Below are 18,552 nucleotides of genomic sequence, written 5' to 3' on the forward strand. Positions count from 1 at the left end.
AAAGTTATGGGCCCAATCAGTGTAGTTGCATATTTGCTGGCTGTGTTTTCTCCAGGTGACATATTTGTGATTCTGCTATTCTTTTCATAGAATTTATAGCTATTGGTCAGCTGTGCATAGCTGGAGCCTAAAATTAAATTCATTTAAATGCTGCTGTTTGAACACCTTGGTACATCAGCAACAGGATTCTGGGATGTGGGTCAAAACTGACCAAAGACCAGGTCCTAGCACATTTGATGATAACCTTTACCATCCTCCTACAACGTGCTCTGTTGACGTTGTCTGACTGGGGCCATTATACAGATGAGGAACTGATAAGCAGGGTCCTGGTTTTCTCTGATTTAAAAAAAAAACCCAATTTTCAATTTTTTTAAAAGTAACTCCAGATCTACATTTTACCATGATATAAATGAAACGTTACTATACATATACATATATAGAGAGAGATTGATGTTTCATTTTAATCATTCAAGAATGTGGATTTGGGGTTACATGTTTTTAACTGAAAATGAGGATTTTTTTAAATCAGAGAAAACCAGGATCCATGCTAATAAGAAGAAATTGTCTTCTCAGGCAAAGAACTCTTGAGGGAAAGATTATGTATGAAGTTATACAGCATCTTGGTGGATCATCTGAATTACAGGTTTTCTCTAAGAGTGTAAAGGAATTAATTAAAAGAAACGGTCAAAAATTAAGAATAGAGGAAATCCAAATTAATCTTTTATATCTAATAGTTTTAATTTTGGAGATGTGGATCCAGATCCAAACTTTGTAGCCTGTACTAATCTCTAATGAAATCTAACAGTTGCTATTAATATGAATCTGATTGATGCTGATTGATAGAATATAGAAAAAATACTGGCTTCAGTTTTCATCTTTATCAGTTTAAGAATTAAGATGAAGTCCTTGCCTTGAGCATTATATTTATATAATTTATTGTTAAGAAAATTCAACAAAAAGTACAAGAACATTGACTACGTGCACTAAAAACATACTAATTACCAGGGATCCTGGTTTTCTCTGATCAAAAAAAAAAAATCCCAATTTTTCATCTATCTATCTGTCTATCTATTGAGACAGGCCAGTTGCCTGTCAAGGATTCAGGTTCCCCTCTTTAGGTCCGGGCCCATTCCCCCACCACCCCCCACGCTCTGGGTCTACCCAGGCCATGTCTGCCTGCCGCCCCTCCCCACTGCAATCCCTCCCACTTGGCTGTTGGCAAGGCCCAACAGTGGTGGTAGCAGGGTGCCACCACCATGCCCCTGCTCCCCCACTCTCTTGCCAGATTTTGTTGGGGCTCAGTAGTGGCGATGCTGCAACAATGTGCTCCCTGCCATCATGGCAGGTGGCATCTGGCCCTGCCCCTGCTTCTCATCCAGTCAGGGGCAAATGGGGCAGCCCTCCCCACTTGCCCCTTCCAGTTTGGTGCTGGGACCACTCCCCCTTTCCCCCCCTCCCCCTCCCCTTCAGGGCTATTGTCAGGACACGGCGGTGGTGGCAGCACCCCCGTGCCCCCTTCCCCTTTTGTCAGGGCCCAGTGGCTTCATGTCCCCCTGCATCCTGTTGTGCTCTGCCCCTCCTTCTCGTCTGGTTGGAGAAGAGGAGGAATGAGCCTACTTCTCCCCTTTCCCCTGATCTATCGCCACTGCCTGCAGGGAGGATGGGAGATGAGGTCAGCAGTGCTGGCCTCACCCTCTCCCCACCACTCCATCCCCTGTGTCCTCCCCATCATGGCAAGCTCTGCTGTACTATCTCTCCGAATGCTCTTGGAGCACACTGATTGGTTGTTTCCTTCAGCCAGTCAGAGTGAGAGTAAAGCATTATGGACAGACAGGCAGACAGACTAAGGCTATCTATAGATAGATGGATAGATAGTGGTGTTTTATTTTAATCACAGAAAAATGTGGATTTTTTTATATTGACAATTTAGGGATATTTTTTTATCAGAGAAAAAATTATCAGGATCCCTGCTAATTACTTTGGGACAAATCCTACATACTCCTCTGCAAAAATGCATAAAGCAATCATAGCAATCATGTGCCTGTTTCAAGAATGGTTAAATTTTAAACATTTCAGAATGGAACAAAATAATCACTATAGTTAAGCAATTATGGAAATTCAGGGCTCAGTACAATATTTTCTCTAGGTGATGATCATGTCTCTTGCTGTTGAAGTCTGATAGTTGCAGCATTCTCCGGTAGAGTTGGTAATGATCCTGAAGTGACCACATTTATTTTTAAGGAAGCAAGTGAAAGAGTAGCCACTACTATTTAGCTTTTATCCATTTTTATTTGTTAAGTAAATATCAGAGCTTCCTGGATAAATGTTTCCACGCTAACTGAGGGAGGGGGGAACAAAATATCAGGAAAACAAATACATTGCAAAATGTCAGCTGTTGTATCTGGCTCAAATGAGTTGTTATCCCCAGATAAACACTGATTTGGAAAAAACACATTAGTTTCTGGAAAGTAGAACAACTTTTTAAAAATGAAATATGTGTGTGTGTATTCATTCATATATGTTAAAAACTTGTTGCAAATTCAGAGCTGAGGATCATGGTGATACAAATTACAATTCAGTAAATATCCAGTGTATGTGACCCTAAAGTAGTGTAACTTACAAAACAATGATCAGACTCATTCCTGTGCAGCACAGACAGGAGGCAGTTTCTGCTGGCCCGTTTCAAGTCTTGATGTATACCGGTTCAATCTACAGCACTACAGGTTATGCCAGGTTGTACTGTAGTACAGTAACTAAAGGTTATGCCAGGTTGTTATCTTATTTTGTGAAGAGGGGATTTGGTAGTAGAGAATCACGGGGGTTCTGGATTGCTTTATTTCCTCTCCTCTCTGTGACATACACTGTACTGCATGATAGTGGCTCTTAGGAGTCCAGATGAAGAAAGCCAGATCTGTGCCTCTTAAAAAGGGTCTCCTGTAATAAGAATATTCACAGGAGGGAGGTGGCAGTACCTTAATTTACAAGACTGTAGTTTAATGGTTATTTAGAAGGAGTGCCCAGTTACTGAATTGTAAAGAGAAGAGCTTGCATAAGTGGAAGATTTTTTAAATACTTTAACGGTACGGGGGTCATATTATTTTGCTACTAAAGTATGTGATTGTTTTAATTGGCTGATGTTTACAATGTGGCTTTTCTTAAAAACACATTTTTTTTCAAGATTCTCTCAATCGTTGCTTATCTCACATCCACAAATATCCATGCTTCCTGTGTATAATATCTACATTTGCTCTTTTTCAAACATACTCATACTCAAAGTTTATTTCACATGGGACATCAAGAAAACAAAGTCACATTAGTCTGAATTTTTCTCTCAGTTAAAGTTTCATTAAAATAAGTTCACAGTGAGTTCATCTCTCTAGGTTTACCCTTCAGTGTAAATTTGTTGCTCTTATTTATTAGAAAGTTAGTGTCTGGACGTTACTTAAAACTGATATAATTCAATATAGTTTTTAGCCTTTTTGGGTTACCTCATTTTTTTTTGAAAAACTGTTCCAAACATTTCTGAGACATCTTACAAAAGCTTGATGTAAGCACATAAAAATATAGGAAACTTTAAAAATGTGTGGATTGCTAATTGACTGCAAAATGTGTAGTAAAATCTGTGCTAGGCGGGTGGCAGGTTTAGGGACAAAGACTTTGTGGGCTGATTGGATGTAGCATACTTTAAGGCAATAACATTTTTAAAATCAAAACTATTAATTAAATTCTACACTGTTCCAGGTAGCATAAGATGTCCCTACCTTTCTTACCGGCAGTAGTCTAAATAGGGGAGAGGTCTTGCAGGGGGGCACAAGAATGGCAACTGCCACTGCTGCTGCCGTAGCCTAGCCAGCCCAGCCCCTTCTGCCACCTCTACTGCCTCGGGCACAGACCTAGCTAGTTACACCTCTGCATGATACATGGTTTCTGTTTTGTTTCATTTATGCCTGGTGCTTGCTTGCTTGCTTGCTTGCTTGGCTGGGGTGGGGGCAATAACAAGAGTGCAAGATCCCACTCACACTACCAAAGAACTAGTCATGTGATTTCTGTGGAACTGCTCATATGAACATGATTTGATCCAAAAGCAGACTGTAGTAATTAGAAAATAAAAAGCATCATCTACAAATAAAACCCATTTTTAATTAACATTAAACAAATGATGAGACAACTTTTAAAATTATTTGTGAAGTATGATAGTGATTTGGCAAATCCACGTTTGTGACTGACAACAGATTTCTTTTTTTTAGTTCTGCAAGTCAGAAATGGTTCTGAACCTTTGTGCTTCTGCAAGCCTCTATTGAGATATTCTTACCATTTTTTTGTTTTTCTTTTGAAATTAATGAAGCGATATCTGTTTATGACAGCAGTTTGGAACACAGCATGTGGTCATAACTCATCATAGCTAGAACAGGATTTCAAGGGAAAAATTTGCAAGTGCGAGCCTAAGTCCATGAATTCTTTCTTACATTATCGCAGAGAGTTGCAGTATCTAGTTTATTTTTCCTAATTAAGTACCTTAGTATTTCTAGCATATTATGGTGATGGTGAAGAAAAAAATCTTCAATCTAGTACCACCAAAATAGCTGGGGAAATAAAAGGGTGGTAGGATGAACAGTGAGGGAAGTATATACCCACAGGGCACATTCTATATAGAGCCTGCTTTAACTTGATGGGAAATTATTAAAAAAATTGCAGTTATCTTTTCTCACCTGTTTGTGACATGACTGGAAAACACAGGGAGATATAGTTCAGTTGCACAATCTTATGTAACTGTGACCTGTCGAAGATTTTCCTTTGGCTTTTACCAAGATATTACATTAGTTACAATGTGTAAACTGTTGCAGGATGCATAAAGGGAAAGGTGTCAGTTGTTCCGCACAGGAAAAGAAGAGGGCATAAAGTTCTGTCTCATATAGGCTACTCCCATCTTGAATCGCAGCTCAGTAGGGAGAATAAGTTATGAAAGCAGGTTCTGGGTTGCTTTTAACACCTAGTTTGCAGGAACACAGAATGGATGAAGTTTTGACACTTCCACTGTAGATGCTGGCAAAAAAGAAGTGAACTGGTGTAAATTAGAAGGGAATCTAGGCATGGTGAAGTGCTGATCCAGATTACTTCCTTCTGGAACAAGAGGAAAACCAAATAATGACTTTAAGTTATTGTTTTGCCTTAGGGGCAGAACAGCTGTAATCTAGCACTTTCTCAGAGGAGAGGGCAGTATTACTGCCTAGTTCCTGATTATGTCCATTTAAGAAAATAATATACCTACATCTTAACTAAATTATACAGATGGATCTTCCCAGATAAATTTCAAAACTGTATACAGTATTGTTCCCAATTTATAGGCTATCCTATGTTAAATGGTGAAAATAAGTTAATTTACTGTTTTGAAACTAAGTACAGTACAAAGGAAATGTGCAGGTACTTACACATGTTCATGTATGTATGAGTGTGTGTACATATGCACACATGCATTTCCTTTGTACTCTCTTTCCCTCTCCCTCTCTCTGTATACACACACACACACACACACACACATACACACGTGTGTGTATACAAGGAAGGAGAGAAAGTACGAGGGAAATGTGTGTATCTATCTATCTATCTATCTATCTATCTATCTATCTATCTATCTATCTATCTATCATCTTTAGATAGATAGATAGATAGTAGACTAGGTATACACCCTCCCCCCCGACTACACTTGGATGAAGGAGGAGCTGATAATTATGCAGAGATAATAATTACATCAGGAATATATGCCATTTTGAATTGTACTTTGATCCATAGGCCATGGAACGGGGTGGGCCACCCATGTCATGGCCTGACCAACTTTTAGCACGTTAATTTAGTTATGTAGTTAAAAAAATAGCTATACAGTTTTAACCGGAATGACAATTGTACATTTTTGGGTTATATAAATTAATGAGCTAAAAGTTGGTCAGGCCATAGCCCGGGTGTCCCACCCCATTCTGAGGCCTATGCTGTGAATCAATACATTTATACTAATGTTTCAGTCATTGGGTTACCATATTTTCAGTATCAAAATATAGGACACCTGTGTTGGGGAGGGAGGGAGAGGCAGGAGGGTAGGGGGGGAGAGGGGTAAGGGATATTTGGGGGGGCAGTGATATGCCTCTACCCTGCCTCTGCCCCTTGCTCCTAAGCTACAGCCCCCCAGCCCTGCCAGTTCCTCTCCCTTCTAATCTACAGTGTCCTGCCCTGCCAGTGTCCCTCACTCATGACCCCCTGCCCCCTCCCAGCCCTGGTGTCCACACAGCTCCAAAGCACACACAGCCACTCTCTTTCTCTCCTCTACCTGCAAGCAGCTGCCCGGGCCGTGTGCAGAGCACATGATCCCCCGACAGCCAATCACATTCCTCTGGTGCTTCCAGCCCCAAGCAGCCAAGCTGGAAGTCCTGGGAAAAAGCAGAGCAAAAATGTGAACGTGTGCTTGCATTTTAAAAACCCACCCGGACAGAGGACAGGGGATCAAAAAAGAGGATGTCTGGGAAAATCCAGTCGTATGGTAACCTTAAAGAAGAGCAATTTGTAGAGACGTTTTTCCTCATAGAGAAGCCAAATTAATGTCTGGAATAATGAAATTGACCCAAACTTTTGTAATTCATCAACACCAATCTATACATTATTTTAAATTATAAAAGCATATTTGACTGTGGGAGTGTCTGGGTCAGTATTATTGTTGCTGGGGGGGGAGGTTTCTTTCTTGTTTTACATATATTACTTTATAATCTACTCATAAATTATGACTGAAACTTTACGCTTTAATTTTTCCATTAGCGAGAGTTTTTTTCCCATTGTGATGTCACAAATAATCAGTTCTGATTGTTATAAAGATTCTTCTTAGGAAGTTAGCATTAATTGTTAAAAGATCCATGTTTAAAAGAATAGGCTTATGGTTCTAACCATACTTTTAATTTCAGTTATTGTTAAAATATACCTGATCTGCAAAAACCAGGTATTATTTCTCTGTTAGAGAAAAGCAATGAACCAATGTAGTTTTGCCCTTTTTTGTATCTTCAGTGAATATATGAATTCATCAGGAGCTGTGAAGGGTTAACGGTGTGGGAAGCCTTCATTGCAAATACTACTCTATATAAAATATATGTCGTGCTAGAAAATATTCTATTGTCAATCCAAATAGAACGCAAACTAAAATGAGATAATTGGGAAGGTGGCCATAAAGTCAGCCTGAATATATTATCACAAGTATATGTGAGATAATATTTGTTTTAAAAAGATTCTATGGCACTGTAAACTCAGTCTCATTAGAGACTGCATTTAAAAGGCTTATAAAGTTACTCATTAATGTTATCTTGTTGTATCTCCACAGCTTTTTCATTAAAGAAAATTCAGCAGAAAGCATTTTCTCCTGATAGCAGGAACCAATTTGCAATAAATGTTCTGGAAACCACTAGGGAAGCCATTACTGAGGTCTAATAAAAACAGACAAGCGTAACTTGTTCTATATTTTTGTTTCAATCACATACAGATGAGACCCCGCTCTCCACACCAACCGCAAGAGACAGCCTTGACAAACTTTCTCTAACTGGGCATGGGCAACCGCTACCACCAGGTTTTCCATCTCCTTTTCTATTCCCTGATGGATTGTCCTCCATAGAGACCCTTCTGACTAACATCCAGGTAGGCCTTTCTGTAGATCAGTTTAAAGGGACAAAACTAGTAGCAGATTTGTCTAAATTAATACAACCATTCTAGCTTAATCAACTCATAAGAATATTTGAATCAACTAATTTACAGAAACTTTGTAGTAATTTAGGTATTAAAGGAATCAAATGAGTTTAGAAATTGTCAGCTACAGTACAACAAAATATCGATTTTACATTAAACCACAGCAGAGATGTAGATGAAAGTGGCATTGGTATGCTTAAAATCATTTGTCTTAAATGCTCTTTTTATTACAGGCCAATGAAATGTATATTACTGCTTAGGTTTATCTCATTTACTTAACAGAGAAACATTTCCTTAATAAATAGTTACTTTAAAGTCCTGGAGTGCCAAGGTGGAAATGACATGTTAAGCTGTTTAAAAAATGTCTGATGTAAAAGGCATTCACAAAAAGCATTTATTTTACAAATAAGCTTATTTCAGTTAGAGCACTATCTTCAAAGAATAGACTTCAAAGAGTATTACTAAATTTTCTGCAGATTTCCTATTCAGTAGTCAGGATGTCTATTGTGTGTACAGTACAGTCTGACTCAAACATTATTCAAAATTTACACTTGCATGTAGCCAAGATAGTTGTGTTTGTGATTAGAGACAATAATTTTTTGCCCACACATGCAGTGATCACGTGGTCAACAGATGGCATTTGTACAACCATATGGCTATATGTTTCATGCTGCAGCAAAATGGTAGTGCAGAAAAGTTTAGCAATATCATACTCACTCCAGCTGTGCTTGCATTGGCAACTATTAACTTCCAAACATAGTTTTTCACCACATTTTTCCTACAAAAACCCTTCTACAGCAAACACAGAGGAAAAATATTATAATAGGCATTTTATTTAAGTTACTGAAATATGGTTTGGCTTGCCTTTTGAAATAAAGGAATTTAGGGAGTCAATCTGTTAATGAAGCAGCTTACTAGCCAGGGTTATCTTAGTTTCTGTTCTACCTGTAAACAACTCAGGGAGGGGCAGGTAATCAGATTAAAACTCTGAATCTGAACACTGCTTCAGTATCAATATCTTCATGTGAGCCTTGCGTTTGGAGGTGAGTGGATAGTTATATATAACACACAGGTATGGCTAAATAGTACCAGGTAGAAACACTGATTTGCAACCGAAAGGGAAAAAATTAGGCCCCATTTTCACTATTTAGAGGACCCAAGAATCAAGGAATCATTAGTGAGCATAGTCAGTTTTGGAGCAGCCCACTTCCTGTGCATTGACATGCAACTGATCAGTGGAAATAAAGACAACGCCAGGCAATGTCTCAGCCAGACACAGCTATTTGGCTCCTTTCCTCCAGTTCTATTCTGGTATATGCATATCCAAAACTTTACTCCAGTGTAAAGAAGAGGCTGTGGCAGCTCCACTGCTATTCCACAGTGTTTGGGAGAGGGATGTCTGCTGCACCATCCTCCACAGAGCCCAGACCTCATAGTCTAGCTACTTGTACTATATACAAAGGAAAGCACTGAAGTGCCTGTGCACCTACGTATATGGAGTATCATTATCCAGTGACAGGATTAAGAAACAGGGGTCAAGAGACCTGGATTCTTTCCGATAGCACATATGACGTGCTGTGTGACCTTGGTCAAATCATTTCATAAGTGTGCCTCTGTGTTCCAACCTGCAGTATGGGGACAATGATACTTCTTTGTAAAGTGCTTTGAGCTTAATGGAGAAAAGGGTTTATATATAAGAGCTAAATGTTGTTATTTGCCCATGGTTTACTTGAATATTCAGTACAACTCACAGTACTTATGGCTTGGGAGTCTTCTACACCTGACAGTGCAAACCAGAAGAGCAGATATTTCAATAAGAGAAAAACTCTCAAACAAAGCTGCAAGAACAAAAACAACACTCTTTTTGTTTCATAAAAAGATAAGCAGTAATCACTGAACTATATTTATATGAGTGCACAGTAGAGCATAAGCTTGAGTGTCTTGTAAAATTTTAACTTTTTTTGACAAATGTGTGTACTTGACATCATTGGACAGCAAACTAATGAGCAAAGCATTTAGCATCAACAAGTTAGCTAATCTTGTGATTGAATATGAGAGTGTTGCACTACTGCAAGATAAATGAGTATAGATTAATTTGCTAAGACTGCATTCAGATTCCTCTTTCAGAAAATATGGGCTTCAGATTATTTTGCTTTTTTCTAATGTTACCTTTCATAGAGAAATTGGGCTGGAAGGTCATCTAGTCCAACTCCCTGCCCAAGGCAGGATCAGCCCTATCCAAATCATCCTATAAAATCTATAATCTGAACTCTACATAAGACTACCCTTAACCCTGACACAGCACAGACCTAATGCCCTAACCTGCCACAGGAAAACAGGGGGACCATGGCAGCCAATGTCCTGCTTCTATAAAATGTTGTCAATATATGCTCAAGAGTTCTCAGGTAGAGGGCCATGCCCCCTGCTACAGAGGAAGGCAAACCCCCACATAGTCCATGCCAATCTGTTCATGGAGTAAAATTCCTTTCCAACCCCAAATATGGCGATGGGTCTGACCCTGAATGCAGAGGCAAGACCCTCTACACAGGAACCTCCAGCTTTGGTCTCAGCAGGAGCATTGGCACAGCCCAGTCAAAACCCCCAGCCTTGAATGCAGCCCACACACAATGCCTCTGAGGAAGGCTTAAAAACACCGTGGCACACATGGCATCAGGTGAGAGAGTGGGCAACCAGCAAAGGCCAGTAGCTTGGGAACTACCCATGATAAAACATAGGCATTGCTACATCTAGATCATCCCTAACCAGTGGTTGTCCAACCTCCTCTTGAACACCTCCAGTGATGGAGAGTCCACAACTCCCCTAGGCATCTATTGCTGTTCTCACCTTTGGTGAAATGGTTAAAAATAAAAGGCCATAATACACATACAAATGTTCATGTCTTTTCTAATTGTAGTGTACTGCCTTCCTGCTTTTTACTTTGAATTCCCATATTATGCAGACAGCCTATCAGCTTAACCAAGCTGGACAAGACTTCTTCAGGATTTGATCAGTGCTGATGGTTTCCATGAATGAAAGGAAATCTCTCGCATGCACCCAGTGGTAAAGGATGCTTTCCAAGCAATATACTTTCCTCCAAGAAGTTTCTTCCCTGTCTACCATGTGCAAACACACTATTAGGGTACCATTTAAAAACTAATCAGCTTGCTACCTGTGTAGAAAAGCTGATTTTCTTTTTTTGAAAACCACTGTCAATAATCTATTTCTGCTTAAAACCCATGCTTAGCAAACAACCCTATACACAGTAGTGGCAAATCTGCTTGCCTAGTGATTACTGTACTTCAGATACTTTAGGCAGGGACTTAAATATTTTGAAAATAAACTCAGGTCTTTAATATTATATTTAAAGAGATAGGGTTAAAGTCTCAGATATTGTGAAGTAGTATAGTTCCAGTTGTAAAGCAGTGCAAGGTAGGCCTGCTTATCAAAGCAACTGCTGAAGTTTGAAGACTTTTTTCCCTGTTTTTCTTAGCCTGCAGTGTGGTTTCTTTCTTTCTTTATAAATCTAGGGTTTATTTTTGTTAGTTCTTTCAAAGCACTTATGGAAACAAAAATAAAATGGTTAGTTTTATATTCATACTTTTATTTTGTATCTGTAAAGTAGTTAAGAAAGTTACAATTTTCTCATTAGATGTATGTATGCTAAGTTTGCATGTGTTCATATAGCAATGAGAACAGTTGAGTCATAATTCTGACACAGCAGTGTGGTAATGCAAATAATAAATATCTCCCATAAAATAAATAATAAAATATCACTTTGTTCTAGGCACTGTGGAAACACATAGGTAAAGGAGCCTGACCAAGGAACAGCTGCTTCTATTCGGGCAGGGGTACAGGGACTTAATAATGAAAAGGGACTTGAGAGTATTTTTTGCTAAACAGGTGCAGTTAAGTGATGTGGGTCCTCTTCTCCATGTATATAACTTTTTTCCTTCTCCATAAAATACTATTGTATTCTGCCATTGAGCCATTGGCTACTACAGTATTATCTTAAAGAAGCGATTCTTAAACTTTTTAGACTCAAGCTAACCCTCAATAGACTCAAGGCACCCATTGGAACATGCTAGCTCTTAGTTTTCCCTCTTTTTTGCCTACAAAATAAAAGTAAAGCAGTTCTTCTTTTGCAAAGAACTCAGAAGAACCAAAAACTATGGATTTCTTTTTCAAATCTCTGGATTTATTTTGTGAACCATGTTTGTAAACCTAACACTGTTAACATTGTGTGGCACCTCACAGCACACTTGAGAGGATCTCAAGGCACTCTCAGGTACTGTGGCACCCTGGTTCAGAATCACTGCCCTGAAATATAGTTCATTAATGGCTCATTGCAATATTCTGTGGTAGCAGTAAAGCAACTTTAAGTTTTAGGACCTTATTGTGCAGCCTGTCTCTCTACCATTAACATCAAAGCTAAGTACAAATAGGAAAAAAGCCCAAGGCTGAAGTGATTCAGTCTTCACAGGTTAATCTAAGCTGCACAGATAGAACTGATAAACAAGTGAACAGACATTCACTTTTAATTCTGGAAATGCAGTCACATGCCTGCTGTGGCCCAGGTCAGAAGCCTGGGGATGCTTAAGCCTGCCACCCTACTTGGCTGGAGCAGACAGCTTGGGCCAAGGCTAGCCTACCCACCCACACTGCAGCATCCTGGCATGCTGGGAGACTGTGAGTTAACTTAAATCTGGAGGTAATCTGGGACAGAAGTTCAATAAACTGGTTTAACCTAAATCAGTAAAGTCTAATATTACATCCATCCGGGTTCATCTTAAACTCATTTTGGTCATTTTGAAAGCAGTTTATATACACCGAACTTTTGTTGTGGTACATATTTGAAGCAGTGTCCAGTCTCTTATACTGGTTTATGTGTCATTTATGTCTTTAGCCCAATAAATGGCACCCTCATATTTAGAATCTTATTGCGACTGTTGGCACTGTACTATTTTGTTCCTGATCCCTTTTAAATATGAGCAAATTTTTTAAGCATGCCATCCTTATCTAATTAAAAGAGCAATCAACAAGAAGTTTACAATGAAGATTATTTTAAAATAAAGAAAAAAAAAGATGACTAATCGTAGAGTTGGAAGTTTTTTGCACTGCACTTAGATAAGAGTGAATACTACAGAAAAATACTTGCAGGTATTAGCACAAACAAAATCTGCAGTTTTGCTTCAGCAGTGTTTGCCCTGTGGTTTAATTCAAGTGAGTAAGGGTTTCTTTCTTTTCTGGTTTCATAAGGATGTTAATGGGAAGGGAATATCACATACCTGTGCAAGTGTGCATTTGCCAATGTATTCATATTGGAGGTATTAAAAAAAGCACTTTCAAGAGTCATCTGTTGGAAGAACACAGAAACCCAATGTTTCTTGGGTTACTTATTCAACAGAGGGAATGATCAATTATGAATAGCATATTCAAAACATTAGCGGTGGAGAAGAGTTAGCCAGCAATCTGCAGGTCGATATACATTTTGTAAATCATTCATTGGATAATTTTTTTAATAATGAATAAATTTGTAAAGTCAAAGAATTTGTAAACTAGGAAGGAAGAAAAATCTTTAAGTGAATTCTATAGGTTCACCCAGCTTCAGCTGCAGTAAAGCAACTCAGTAAATGCCACAGGGGCACATATAGCCTTCTTTTCAATGGCACAAGTTAAGCTAAAGCATGCACTCTATTCTTCATATTTTCTATCGTCTAGTAAACTGCCTTAATTGTATTCTAGTGTAATTGCTTCGTATTTATTCCTTAGAAGGTTCTGGTCCATAGAACATGCAGTAGGTCTGACTATAGAGAAAAGGAACTTCCTTGTTTTTTCCACTTTCTACCAAAAATATATACTTTAAATATATACTTTAAAGAGTCATATCATTTATTTTTGTCAGTTTCAGCCTTGGTACTTTCTAAAAATAATAAAGGATGATCCTGGCCTTGTGGCCAAGTGTAATGTTAGTCTAATTTCCAATGGGATCTATAGTCTACCCTGTACTCAATTACTTGAGTTATGGTAATATGAAAAGGAAAAAAGAATCCTTTTGTAAGAAAATTTCTCTTGAAGAATTTATAACTGGAAATAAATAAATAAATATCTAAGGAAACAGGAGCTTCTGTGTGAATATTTAACATTTTAGCATTCAATGTAAGTTAGAAAATATTGTTAATAGTAGTATAAAGGGGGAGAATTACATTTTGCACTGAAAGCTTGGCCCTAGTTTATCATAGAGAGAGCTATACTGTATTACAAACAGATCTGGATCCTGAGCATGTTTACTACAATTATTATTATTCAGCCTCCACAAAAACTGACCTTCCCTACAGGGAAATATTTTTCTTTTTGTTAATATCCTCTCTTGCACTGATTTTCATTGTCATTGGCAGCATATTGATTTAATATCAGTTTAGAGGATTAGCCATAGCAAATACAAGTTGGACATACTCTATTTTGTGTAATCTTTTGCAGATGATCTACTGGTAGAATTCTTAGAATTTCACACAACTTGGGATGACTATTACTGCTGCTTGTTCTGAGGTGTACTGATGATTTTTAAATGCTGACTCTTTAGTTCTTTTTTTCCCAGCCCCCTGCTGTACTGAAGGCAGATATTGAATGTTTCCAGTATTTTTGCGTTAGAGCTGTCATTGGCAGCAGCAGCACTTTTACATATACATCAGTTTGGCTCTGCTGCAGATTTTTTTCCCACATTGGACGCCTACTGATGTGCACTGATTTAACTTCTAAAAATGAAACTTAATTTTGTATAGCTTATAAGTAGTCCCTAGTGGGTCTTGGCTCCAAAAAGCTAATATTTTTCAGACATAATCAGCAGCAATAGGTAATGTATTACCATTAGTGATGTTAGGAGCAAGTATAAAAAAAGAAAGGGTTGGGGGAGGAGGTATGGTGTAGGAATTCAATAGAAATTTAATATGCTTTTAGCAACTTCATACTTTGCAGAGGTTCCCAATATAAAATTACACACATTGGTGGTGCAGTACAGTCTTTTTTCCATATTTATTCATAATGATTGTTTCATATTTAAAGAACACCAAAATATTGTGTTTTGTCAGCCAAGGACAATAATAGTTTAATAGTAATTTATTTTAAACTGCTACTGATAATACAACCAATCAACACATTAAGTGGTGCCAACATTGGCGTCTTGCTAAATAATCTCTAGGCTTTGCACTGAGAGTACATCTTTCAAAGATAAGTCAACAAGAGCAATCAGAGCAGAAAATTAGAATTTGGTATCTTAGAATTAAAATACAGCTAAACTAAAGTTTTAATTGGGGTGATCTAAAAGGGCACTTGATGTAATGATCTCTTTCATTTGTTACTAATTGTTTGTTCCTGATGAAGAAGAAACATGTACATGAATGTTGCTGAATTGAGTAAAGATGGCAGTTGCCTTAGCAGCTCGATTTTATTGTTAAACAAGATGGATTGTCAGAATGCGGGGGAGGGTAGTTTGCAGCTTAGAAATTCTGGGCTAATTTATTTTACATCAGGGAGACTTTTTATATGGCTTTTCCTGATTTGGATTATGAGTGATTTGGGTTATCCACATACTCTGGTCAGAGAAAAAAGGGAGGAGATTAGAATCTTCTTGAAGTTGAGCACTATCAGAAGAGGATAACATAATAGAAGTAAAACCCTCTTTTTTTGTCCACTGTTTTAAAATTGCCGTTAGCTCAGAAGTGTCCTGTATATGAAAAATGATTGTGCGGATCTAAATAAAAAGATTTATTTTAAGAAAAAATATTGGGAAAAGTACAGATTTTCATTAAAACTTAAAAATACTCTGCAAAAGGACTTTTTTTTTTGTTTTAAGTTGTTCTTAGTTCTAAACATGTATGTATGATTTTGTTTAGCCCCGTAAAGTTCTGTTTAGGTTTCATAATGGAAACATGACTTTCTTTATAAATATTTTAAACAGTTTTTCTGTCTTTTCATGAGGATTATCACAACTTTTAAACTATTTTTATGAAATACAGAATTGTAGAAAAATATGGATGAAAGGGACTTCAGTTACTCAAGTCCAGCTTCTGCTCAAAACAGGATCATCCCTTTCTAAACCATTCTAGACAATTGTGTCCAACCTGCTCTTAAAATCTTTAAAAGTATGAGATTCCAGAACCCCTCTAGATAACCTATTCCAGTGCCTAATCACTTTCATATTTAAAAAGTCCTTCATCATAGCCAACCTAAATTTTCATCATTGCAATTTCCTTGTCCATTACCCTACAGATATGGAGAATAGTTCATCGCCATCTTCTTTATAAGCAGCCTTCAGGTATCTGAAGAGAGTTGTCCCATCTTCCGTCTTCCATTTCTCAGACTAAATAATCCCAGTTCTTCCAACCATGTTGTGACCTCAGATCATTTTTGTTGTTTTCTTCTGTACTCTTTCTAGTATTTCCATGTCTTACTTAAAGTGCAGTGCCCAACATTACACATTAGTACTCCAGGTGGTGCTTCACCAGTCCTAAATACAGCAGAAGAATCACTCCCTTTGTTTTGAGTGTGCTAGTGTTGTGAAGGATAGAACCCTGAATTAGAGAAGATTGAAGGAAAATGTTGAGTATGAAAGGGAATGAAAACCACTAAGAAGATATTGTAAATTCTTAAAAGGATTCTTAATAAGGAGTCTGAAGGAAGTGGTTTGGTAGACCTTGAAAACAGTAACGCTAGAAGAAGAGACATTAAGAGGAGAAGTTGGTGGGCACCCATTTTCCCTTTCTGCAAATATTTCCAATATTTCATGCTTTTTTCAGTAACTCATTAAGACATTAACAGTTCTCCATTGGAAACCAGGGCTGGAAAGAGATCACCCTACATCTCAGAATATATAGTAACATGGTGGCAGGACACTTTACCAAGAACACGACATTGTCTCAATTCTTCATGCTGCCAGATTAGAAGCAAGAATTTGAATCTAAACTTTTTCATGTAACTGAGCACCCAGGATACTGACTATTTTGGGGCCATTTCCTTCAAGCTGTCCTGTCATAGTTGTTTTCAGACTTTATATTCCAAATTAAATATTCATTCCAGGAGGGACTTGATTCTTGGTCTCATTCAACCCATGTGAGTGGCCACCAAGTCTAAAGTCTGTCTATGTCCTTATTGTTCAGTTTGTCTTGTGGAGCTGTTTCACTTTGTATAAATAAATTATAAATATTCACTGGGACAAAGGGAGGGACTAATCCTATAGCCCAGTTGTCAAAGCATTCATCAGGGATATGGAGAAAGTCAGATTCATAAATTTGTTCTACTGAAGTGTAATTATTTATGCAGAGTAGAACAGCTTCAACCGGAGACTTTCTTCCATATTATCCATCTTCTAATTAGTCCCTTGGCATATGGAAGATCCAAATTTAAGACCCTACTTCACATCAGACATAGGAGATCTTGAACCGAAATTCCCTTACATGTACCTTACCAGGTACATACCAGCTGCATACCTATCAGACTATTGGCCATTTTGGGTTCTTTCTATTTCCTTAAGCATAAATTGAATGTGATATTGCGAATCCCTTCCAGCTTTTTTGTCAAGAGAAGGTGAAGTACTTGTAGTTTGTCTTCTGCCATAGGGTCTCAACTTCAATGCAGGGAGAAGATTTTTTAGAGCTAGGAATCTTTTTGACTATATGTCTATGTGCTGTTCAGAAAGAGACTCTGATCTCATTTGTGGTTTATAAGGACACAATAAAAACATGATGCCACCACCACCACTAATAATGAGTACATACAGCCATTACATTTGGATTGGTGTAACTTGGGTTAGGTTGATCTAAATGTCCTTCTGTGCAGATGTTCACAGGGTGTAACAGAGAGCCCAGGTTCTCTGTTACTTTAAGATAAAGGCAGCCCAGGCAGGGAGTGCTGTAGGGCAGGCAGGGTGCAGCAGCTGCCAGGGCAACAGAGCAAATGAGGCAGTCAGCAGACACCTGCAAGCAGTCAGCAGACACCTGCAAGCAGTCAGCTGATTGGATGTAGGCAAGACCCTGGGATCATATAAGTTCAAGGTTGGGGCTGGCAGAGGAGTCTTTCCCTGGCAGCTGCTGGGGAAGCAGCTTCTGCCCAGGAGGGATACCTGACTGTGTGCTTCCTACAGGAGTAGTGAGGCCCCAGGAGCTCACAAGTTACCTTGGCAAGGAGGCAGGCTTTTTTAGGGGTAAAGGTTTTACGTCTTCAAGGGGAAGAGGGCTGTTTTCATTGTTACTATTATGTTATAGTCCAGGGGCTTATATTTATGTTGCTAGTTATACTGGTGGTTTGGACTGGGACTATAAGGGGTGGTTTTGGAGGTCCCACTAGTGCCTGTGAGGCACACAAGTGTCTGGAGCCCTTGCCAGGGCTGGGCTCAAGGGCTGAACTATTATTGAGCCCAGTGAGGGGCAGTATAAGGCTACCGAACAGATGTGGGGGGGCAGAGTGAAGGGACCCACTGCCCAAGAGGTACACAGTAAGATGTGGGGTCACAGAGACTCACTACCCAAAAGGTGCATACTGAGACAGGGACCAGGAGCTCAGTGTCTGGGAGGGGCACAACAAGATAGGGGCCAGGAGTCTGGTGCTGGAAGAGCACAGCCCTAGTGGGTTAGGGGCCTGGTGGAAAAAGCCCAGGGACCCAGAGAGTGATTAGAGTAAAGCTAGTGCCTTCATGCCAGGCCTGGCATAGTGGGCCTAGGCAAATGGGTCTGGTGAGATTGAAAGGGATGGAAGCTGGGGAAGCTGAGGCCACAACAGAGGCAACAACATTATTGTAACACCTGTGAGGCTTGGGGCATGATGTAGGGGAGGGAAAGGAGCCATACA

The 18,552-nt window shown here is 38.8% G+C and overlaps 1 protein-coding gene across 7 annotated transcripts in view; it reads left to right on the forward strand.

Moving 5' to 3' along the window:
- DACH1 (dachshund family transcription factor 1) overlaps window positions 1–18,552 on the forward strand; it is a 538,134-nt gene that overhangs the window by 452,327 nt on the left and 67,255 nt on the right. For all 7 annotated transcript variants that reach the window (XM_090024542.1, XM_090024521.1, XM_090024531.1 and 4 more), the window contains one exon: window positions 7,514–7,665. In XM_090024542.1, coding sequence (XP_089880668.1) covers window positions 7,514–7,665 — 152 coding nt within the window. The remainder of the gene's footprint in view (window positions 1–7,513; window positions 7,666–18,552) is intronic.

The sequence above is a fragment of the Crocodylus siamensis genome, chromosome 1, assembly GCF_052110815.1.
Source record: "Crocodylus siamensis isolate JL-2025a chromosome 1, ASM5211081v1, whole genome shotgun sequence".
NCBI lineage: Eukaryota > Metazoa > Chordata > Crocodylia > Crocodylidae > Crocodylus > Crocodylus siamensis.